The sequence below is a fragment of the Coenobita brevimanus genome, chromosome 16, assembly GCF_032717465.1.
Source record: "Coenobita brevimanus isolate Jiangsu-jjx chromosome 16, ASM3271746v2, whole genome shotgun sequence".
NCBI classification, from domain to species: Eukaryota; Metazoa; Arthropoda; class Malacostraca; order Decapoda; family Coenobitidae; genus Coenobita; species Coenobita brevimanus.
Window position 1 is genome coordinate 33,074,245 of NC_136969.1, and position 9,904 is coordinate 33,084,148.

Consider the following 9,904-nt stretch of genomic DNA (forward strand, 5'->3'; position numbering starts at 1 on the left):
GATTTCCCAAGATATTATGCGAGGCGCGTTTTGAGGAACAAAATCTGTTACCCCCTTCAGCCTGATAACGTGTGTGTGTGTGTGTGTGTGTGTGTGTGTGTGTGTGTGTGTGTGTGTGTGTGTGTGTGTGTGTTATTTTACTGTATTCTGCCTACCTGCAGGCGTTCTTAATTGGCTTAGGAAAGACTTTTCGAACTTGAGGCGTTAGATTTAGTCCTCATTAACTCCTACAATACGGGAAATGTGGAATATAATACTCTCTTAGTAGCAAAAACATAATTAAGAAAAATACACGTGAACTGTGAATGTCCAGATGAACCCAACAAAAATCCCGTGATGTCTTTCTTTGATTTTGTTCTCGCCATCAAACGACGATTTCATTCAGCTAAAGATGGATTTTTCGAACTGGAGGGTTTTATATGTATCTTTAATTAGTCTGTTTAACATTATGTCCTATGATGTATTTTCTATTTTATTCTTGTAAACTTCAGACGATTCTGTTTGGTTTAGGAAGAGAAATCAGGCTGCGATGATGTTAGTGTAGGTATTTCAGATGTCTCCAAATTTAACTAATGAATCTGAAGGAAGCACGATGAAAAAAGGAAATCATACAGGGTGATCAAAAAGTCCCTGTGCACTTGAACAGTATGGTGTATTAAGTGAAATAAAAAAGAAAAAAATGTACCCAGAATGTATATAAAACCAAAACCTACTTGTGACAAGTTTAACTAAAGCACAAGATAAATCTAATTATATTTAACTTTATATCAAATACTTTTACTTAATTATTATAGCTAACAGTACGGTATTATAAATCATTCAAGGGCGTAGGAGAGGGGTCCAAGCCCCCCACATTTTTTCAAGGGGGGGGGGGGCCCTACGTATGTTGCGTTCCCCCACTTTTTTATACTACAATGTACCGAATCCCAGTGCATTTCTGGAGAAAACATTATAAAAGTAATTAACCAAGTGTTTTATTTTGAATAATACTGATCCTCTTTCTAAGGACCTATGACGAGCAACCCTAATTTTTTTAGACACTTACTGGGCTCAGCCTAGTAAAAGTCAGACGTCTTTACAGTCCAATGTTTAACGTCACTGTTTTCAAATCTATATAAAATGATCCTACTTCCCTATTTTTTACTCTGTCTTAGCATTGCTGGCTCCTCCACTTTTTTGTACCCTGCTACGCCCCTGTTAGTTTATCAAACAATATAAAAGTGTACTCGGACTTTTTGATCACCCTGTATGACAGACTATTTCCAGCGAACTTCATTTCCTTCTCGCTCTCTCTCTCTCTCTTTAACCAACATCCCAGTACCCATGTTCCTTTAGTTTCACACACCAAGCATGAACCTCTCTCTCTCTCTCTCTCTCTCTCTCTCTCTCTCTCTCTCTCTCTCTCTCTCTCAAACCAACACCACAGAACCCTTTTCCATTCAGTTTCTCACACCAGGCATGAACCCCATATTTACCAACCCATTCATGCCCTCATTACCCCCACTCCTACACACGGGCCCTATGCTCCCCTCCTCTCCCTCCTAAAGCCAAATATTTTCACCAGAGGGAACCGGGTCACTCACAACTTGTATATTAACTCGAGGTTGCGTGCATTTCAATAAGCCTTGACTATGAGGCAGAAATGAGTCTCCTTGGTTACTAGAGTAGCGTTTTTATTTTTTTTAATCCCACAATTTGGATATTAAATCGCCGTTGCGTGAAATTGGACGAGTCTCTGTTTTGGAGAAGGAATGAGTCTCCTTGGTTACTATTTTTTTTTTTTTTTAATGGAACTAGGCCACCCAACAACCCAAATATTATGATGCTGTTGCATGAAATTTGGTGAGTCTTAATTATGAGGCATGAAGAAGTCTCCTTGGTTACTAAACTCTTTTCACTTTAACTTGGCCTAGAACTGCCATCCTTCCGTGGAGACTGCTAGCTTGGAATAAGAGATGAATACCAGAATATGACGCTAATCAGGAAGAAGTGTTATGGAAAGGATGTAAAGCCACAGTACTGTCTTGTTCTGCCATCGAGCTACGTGACATAATTAATCTGCTCAGCGGCAAAAATCTGCGCCAAGTTAAGGTAAACGAACTCTTGTCAACTTGATCTTCCGTCCCTCCATTCTGACTACACTTAGCTGTCAAGTGAGCTAAAAAGAGCCTAGGATCTTCGTCAGGATAGAAAAAATCTCTCTATGTAGGCTTTACTCACTCTTTTCCCTCAGTTCTACAATCCTTACGTCCCCACCAACCCACCCACGTTTCCTATAAATGATAATTGTAGGAGCTGCATTGTCAGTGGCTCTGGGGTTTTTCCTAATACCTTTTCGTTAGCGATTCGTTCTGCCAGTTAAACCACATTATCCTTTGGCATGATACTGATGCAAACTATGTCGATACCAAAACGGCCTGAGTGACACACAAGAGAAAGTTAAGGCGTAATAGGCAAAATAAATCGCTGTGGAAGAGGTACTACGAAGCCTCCCGCCTGGAATAAAGTCACATCATCTGAGCTACTGTACTCATTTTACTCCAAGTTGACCTAAAATTACCATCCCTCCATCTTCAGCGCTGAGTTGTATCAAGATATTAACACGAGAAAATGATGCTAGTCACGAAGAAGTGATATGATGTGCAGGCGTATTTGTCTGCCACTGAGCTACATTTAATAAGCTAAAATACGGGAAATAAGCTGCTAAATGGAGAAAATCTGGGCCATGTTAAAGTGAAAGAACTGTAGTCGCTATTCAGGGCTGTTTGTGGTGTACCTATGATGAATGCATGAAGGCTCTGAATTAGCCCTTCTGAATAATGAATAGCCTTCCCTAAATCGCTGTGTGTGTGTGTGTGTGTGTGTGTGTGTGTGTGTGTGTGTGTGTGTGTGTGTGTGTGTGTGTGTGTGTGTGTGTGTGTGTGGTTATTTTTTTTTTCGTTTGTGGATGTTCCGTGTGTACATGATAATTTATTCATTTGAGTTTGTGCTCTGATATGCATGAGTACACGTAGATTAATGGTTGCAGAGAGAGAGAGAGAGAGAGAGAGAGAGAGAGAGAGAGAGAGATGGAAAAGATCACCAAACAGTAAGACGAATAAAAAGAAAATAGAAAAGGCACTGAACGGAAGGGTTTATGGGATGAACCCTCTTCAGCCTCAGTTACTGATGATAATAATAATAATAATAATAATAATAATAATAATAATAAAAACATTACTACTACTACTATACTAACTAGAAACGGCTCACAGAGCACATACCTTCGCCAATGCCATTGCCATTAAAGAGGATCCGGATCCAGATCCAGATCTGGATCCGCCCCCAAATTTAATCAATTCTTTCTTGGTCCATGGCCCACCTTTGCTGTAAAATTTTACTGAAATTCATTGAGAACTTTTGGAGATATTGTGCGGGATACTCCAGATGTGAATCCGGATCCGCCCCCCAATTTAATCATTTCTTCCTTGACTCATGGTACACCCTTTCACAAAATTTCACCAAAATCCGTTCATAACTTTTTGAGTAATCCTGCAAACAGATAGAGAAACAAACCAACCAACGTGGGGTAAAATATACCCTCACTGGCAGAGGTAATAAAAAAAAAAAAAATAATTATAATAAACCACAAAATAAATCAATAACACTACCTTCCAGAAAGCACAGACGTCATGGTATTCAAAGAAGGTTGCTGTCATTGCTTTCATCACCCCAAGTTCTCCTGAACATGAACCCTGTGTACCGCAGGCTGAAACTACCCTTTACCTGCAGTCCACCAACCTCTATTCGGGGGACAGGAAGAGATTTAAGGGACCTTTGCATAACCTGGTAGTGGAGCAGCCAGGTTATTTCGGTGCCACCACGTGAAGGTATCTCTCGCAAACACCAATAAGTGGGATAACTATAACAAACAAGAACAGGTCATTTCAGTACTTACATCCCATAGCCAGCAGCAGCACAGTCAGGATAGCAGTGTGTGGCCATAGCATGATGAAGATGGTGATGGCAGTGTGCTTCGTTCACCTTTACTTAGCAATGATTTTTATCCTTTGCAGCTTACTTCACATGACAGTCCCACAGCCTTTTCATGGCACTTCTTTGTGATTAGTATCATATTCTATTTACAACTCAGGACTGAAGATGATAAGATGAGAGTTTTAGGACAAGGAACAGTAAATTCAGTATCTGTCGACCTGGTAGCGCTAAGTATTATCGGTATATTTTTTCAAACACTTCCATAATTTCAATAAGTGTTTTATACTTTCACATATTGTATTACAACTTTACAGCTTCATGTAATTTTATGGCTTCATATAGCTTTATCATTTCACACAGCTTTGGAAAAGTACTATAATTCCACACAGTTTGTGAGATTCAGTTTTACAATCGTTTACTTGCAGTATGTTGTATTTCAGCTACTGATTCAAATTTCCAGTTAGTATTTTGCAGCTTCTCAGAGATCCTTATCATTTCTCTGGTCTATAATTTCACTTTTAGTTCTGTAAGTCAGTCACTGATCTTTAACTGAACTTACTGTCTTATAAATTCACAGGTCTGTCATTCTAAACACTGTTCTAGTATTTCACCACTGTTTTGCAGTTCCATATACTCTTTTATATGTTCACTCTTCGATAATGCCACACACATCTCCAGGTTCATACACTGTTATACCCTCTGTCTGTGTGTTCTTCAACCAGGCATATACAGTAGTTTCGTTCTGGGCCTCCCCTGGCGAACTATGGGATTAGAACACAAACCATTTCACTTATTACTGTTTTCAAAAGAACTCTGAGTTTTGGTGATTCTTCAAAATAAGCAAGTAATGTCACTGAAACATATGTAGGTCAGTTTAATTTTTCTTTAGGTGTTGGAGAGGGATGCCTGCATATGGTGGTATCGATATAATCAGGTGGCTTAACTGTCTGGATATACAGACGTCGTTCAATTATTTCCCTATCCCAAAAGTAGGGGGAATGAATTATAAGTGCAGGACAACATAAGCCTGCACTCCACCAGGTTCACGTTTCAGATGAACCTGGGATCATCAAAATAGCAACTTTTCTCGAGGATGCCGTGGATGAAGTTTGAGGCTATAACACATAAATAGACCACATATCATTCAGTCTCAGGGGAGATATTGCTGTAGCGGACAAAAAGGTGTCCAAAGAGGCTTCTCTCACTCTTTGTAAATCTGACATATAACATTTCTCGAGGCATTCTTGGATAAACTATGAGATTAGAACACAGGAACAGATCGGTTATTATCTAGTTTTCAGGAGGAATTTGGTTGTGATTCTTTAAATAACCAAAACAGGTGTCTACCACGGGAGTAATTTCCAGTCACAATTCAAGCTACAGGAATATGTCTGGCAAGGTTAGTTCTGCCGAGGCTTAAACAACATTACTACAAGTACCAGAAACAGATGAATTGTTACTTGACATTGATTTTTAAGCATTTAGCTGCTACGATATCTCTCAGTTCAATAAAGTCTACTTGTACTAGATTGCAATCTTCGACTGCTCTGATCTGTCTCAGTTTAAGAAAATCATCTGATGTTAGCCTGACTGAAGCCTTTGATTCCTTGGAGGTCTCGACTGCAGAAAATCGTCTGGTGTTTGGCAACTTGAAGTCTCTGACTGCTATTATTTTTCTTAATCAAAATCATTTCGTTCAAGCAAGACTAATGACTGCTCAGTTGAATAAAATCGTCTGTTCTTAACCTCAACATAATTCCTAGAAGTACCAGTAGCAAAGAAAGGGTTACTTGTGAAACTAATTTCTGATGCCTTTGTCCCCTAGCATTTCTCTCAGTTGAAGAAAATCCCCTGGTGGTGGCAATACTGAAGAAAGAATTTTGTCAATGGAACAATATGCAACTAAACCTCTGAGTGGCACGATTTCTCCCAGTTCATTAAACGTTAAGCTGACCGAAGCCTTTGATTTCAACTAGGATTTCACTTTTCCGCACTGGTACTTCGCCAGTAGAGGGGAGGATTATTTCTAACTATCACTCTCCTTCCGAAGAAAAGGTCCGGTCTTGCAGTGGGACTAATATGGAAAGACGATAAACACACCAGATTTCTCTCAGCTAATTAAAATCGTCTAGTGCTGTCCCGAATGCAGATACGAAGTGTGGGAGTGAAAAGGTTGCGTGCGTCCCGGGCCAGAACAGGGAAGAGGTAGATCAGAGTGAAGTGTTCCAGACGCGTTCCAGACGTGTTCACAACCTGGGGGAGACAAAGAGATGGAAATTGTTAGAAAATTATTAGTGATGGGAGACGTTGTTATTCTCTCTCTCTCTCTCTCTCTCTCTCTCTCTCTCTCTCTCTCTCTCTCTCTCTCTCACACACACACACACACACACACACACACACACATTCTCTCGCTCTCTCTGGTCTAATATAATGCCGTGGGATTGGGAGGCAAGACCTTCAGGAAATGAACGTCAGAGATCGGATGTACACTGCACGCACACACACGCACACACACGGACTTGCACGGACACTCTGAAATATGCACACACACACACACACACACACACACACACACACACACACACACACACGTTTACCTTTAATCATAAACGCACACAATAAAGAACGCTATTTAAACACAGCATAGCAATATACACGAGTCCTGAATACAATACATTAACTGAGTCATCATCAAAAACAGCATAGGCATTATTACCATCACCACCACTACCATCACCAAGACGAACACTGCTGCTAAAACATAACCCTTATCATCACCATCATCATCATCATCATCATCATTATCAAGACCAAAACTGCTGGTAAAACATCATCGTCATCATCATATCATCACCAAACTACCATCAATGTCACCATCGTTACCATCATCATCACCATTACCACCACCTGCATCACCATCGTCACTGTCACCATCACCATTATCATCAGTGTCAAGGAAGGAAAAGGGGGAGGAGAAAGGGGGGATGGGGAGGAGAAATATAGGGAGAAGGGAGGAAGAAGGGGAGAGAAGGGGGAATGAAGAAAGGGGATGAGGAAGATGAAAGAAGAGAAAAGGGCGAAAGTGGGAGAAGGACGAAGAGCAAGATGGGATTAGGGAGGAGAGTAAGGAGGATGAGGTGGGGGAGGAAGGAAAAGGAGAAGGAAGATGGAAAGTAAGGAAGGGAGAAGGAAGAAGGGGAAGGGAGGGAGGTAGAAGGGAGAAAGAGGGAATGGGAAATCAATAAGAAAGGAGGGATGGGAAAGCATATGGAGAGTGAAAAAAAGGGAGGAAAAGGAAGAGCAGGAAGGGAGCAGGGGGAGTAGGAATGGGGAGAAGGAAAGGGGGGAGGAAGAGGGAAAGGAAGGATGTGGGGGAGAAGGAGGGGAGGGAAGGAAGAAAATGAGGAAGGGGAGGAGGATGCAAGGGGAGGAAAACGGGGAGAAGGTGAGAAGGAAGAAAGAAGAGAGGAAGGGAGAGGAATGGATAAAGAAGGAAAAATATGAGAATGGAAGAAATAACTTCATTTAGCTATTACTACTCCCACTACTACTACTACTACTACCACTACTACTACTACTACTACTATAAATAATTAAAATAATGACGATGATGATAATAACATCATAAGCATTATTAATATCATACCGTCACTGCTGTTGGTAATTTTGGCTGAATCCCAAAAAAACAAACAGAAGAAAAAAATTGAGATAAATGAGTCATTGCTATCTCCCCCTCCCCCTCCCCCCCCTCTCTCTCTCTCTCTCTCTCTCCATCTAAATACCCATCTGTCTATCTATCTACCTATCTAATTACCTGGCCATCATCTATCTGTATCAGTCAGCATAGCCATCCAGCTGCCTATCTGTCTTTCTATTCTTATACCTTCTATCTCTACTTTCGTTTCAGGCAATTTCGACTGATTCTCTCTCTCTCTCTCTCTCTCTCTCTCTCTCCACCACCTAATATCCCCTCCAAACCATGATACACGACTGGGCTATTCAGAAACCCTCGTTAATCTACGTACACACACACTTTGAGTCATTTGTACCAATCCTGAGTAGGTATTCCAAACACACACACACACACACACACACACACACACGTACGTCGTTTTATTACACACTTACTCTCTCTCTCTCTCTCTCTCTCTCCTGTTCGTAAAGCCCCGAGGAAAGGATATTACGAGGAAATGCCCGGAGACTGACTTGCACCATTGTAATGTGTACACCCGCACTCACGAAGCGAGAGAGGGATGTTGTTTTAGTGTGTGTGTGTGTGTGTGTATGTGTGTGTGTGTGTGTGTGTGTGTGTGTGTGTGTGTGTGTGTGTGTGTGTGTGTGTGTGTGTGTGTGTGTGTGTGTGTGTGTGTGTGTGTGTGTGTGTGTGTGTGTGTGTGTGTGTGTGTAGTGCCGTCAATGGTAGGCTGCCATATATTAGCCACGGTCTGACAGCCGATACATTGCTCTTGGAAGAGAACACAGAGGGGAGGGGGAGGGGAAGGGAAAGCGAAAAGGATGATTGGACAGAGAGAGAGAGAGAGAGAGAGAGAGAGAGAGAGAGAGAGAGAGAGAGGAGAAAGATTAAGAGAGTGAATTTTGAAGTGGGAGGGGAGAGGAAAGAGAAAACGAGAGGAGAAAGGGGGACTGGGAAGGAGAAGAGAAGGGGATGGAGAGGGGAATGGTGGTAGGGCGAGAGTAGAGGAGAGGAACGAAGAAAAGGAAGAGGGGAGGCGAGGACAGGAGACGAAGGGAAAGAAGACTACTCAATATATATTCAAGCAATCAAAAATCTTCCTCACTTTCCCTATAAAAAGCAACAGAAATCTAAAGGACCCTTATCAAAGCCTAAGCCACCCATTGTGTATTTTCTGTTTTATTTACCTCAGTAGCAAACAAGGGTAGCAGAAACAGATACGAAATAAACCGCTACGGAAGAGGCGCTACGAAGCCTCTTATATTACCGCCTGGAACTGCCAAAGCCCATGGAGAGAAAACAAGGAAAGGGGACAGGAAATTTTGTGCTGGACTATGCCTTCACTCTCAGCCAGTTCAGTATGTTGACGTATTTTCCTGACAAATCCTTGCTGCCTGAAGACGACTGTACTCAGCTTTGGAAGGTCTGATAATAATGAAACGGTTAATGAAGACTATAATATACCCCTTCTAGTTTGCAGCGTCCCTCTTAATCGTCACAAGTTATGATAAAATATGCAAGACGGCGTTGGATAGTGAAGAGGTTAGTGAGGAATATAAGAGAATAGGGACCGAATACAATTCCCATCCAGTGACTGAGAACCCTTAAAACCCATTCACACTGAGTCAACATCACTCTATAACACGTCTGTCTGTCTATCCATCTAGAGCATGGGGTGGCCACAAACAAATCGTCTCCATGTCTCCTTGTCCTCCGCCATCAGCCTGTCCTCTCTCCAACTTATACCCCTTCCTCACTCATATACCTTTCCACCCCATCCCTCCATCTCATCCTCGTTTCCCCCTTCCTCTCCTCCTCTTCCACCTCACTCACATACACTCCTAGTCAATCCCTCATTCTCTCCTCTCCCCACATAGCCAATAAATACACCATAATATATACACTATACTCCTTTTACTTTACGTTGCTTTTCGTCCTCCAACAACCTATGTCACGTAGCGAAGTGGCAGAAAAAGACAATTTTAAATCTCTAAATACTTTCCATTGAACTTCCTTATGACTGGCATCGTATTTCATTGTTGTTCGAGCGAGCGAAGCGATCGAGAACACCAAATTTAGTCCCAGTTTGGACCCCCCGACATATGTACCCGAGCGAAAGATTTATCGCATCAGCAAGAAATGGGGGCAGGGGTCGGCAGGAAAACTAGTATTGTAGCGAACTTCATTGGATATCTCAGCCAATTTTGAAGTTACAAGTAAGATAGACACCAATTT

At 41.7% G+C, this 9,904-nt stretch overlaps 1 protein-coding gene across 1 annotated transcript in view; it reads right to left on the reverse strand.

The window, feature by feature from the left end:
- The window catches only part of LOC145391047 (uncharacterized), a 92,224-nt gene extending 88,224 nt beyond the window's left edge, over positions 1-4,000 (reverse strand). The window contains exon 1 of the mRNA XM_080265780.1: positions 3,938-4,000. Within this exon, the coding sequence (XP_080121906.1) occupies positions 3,938-3,989 (52 nt within the window). The 5' untranslated portion in view covers positions 3,990-4,000. The remainder of the gene's footprint in view (positions 1-3,937) is intronic.
- Positions 4,001-9,904: the final 5,904 nt, after the last annotated feature.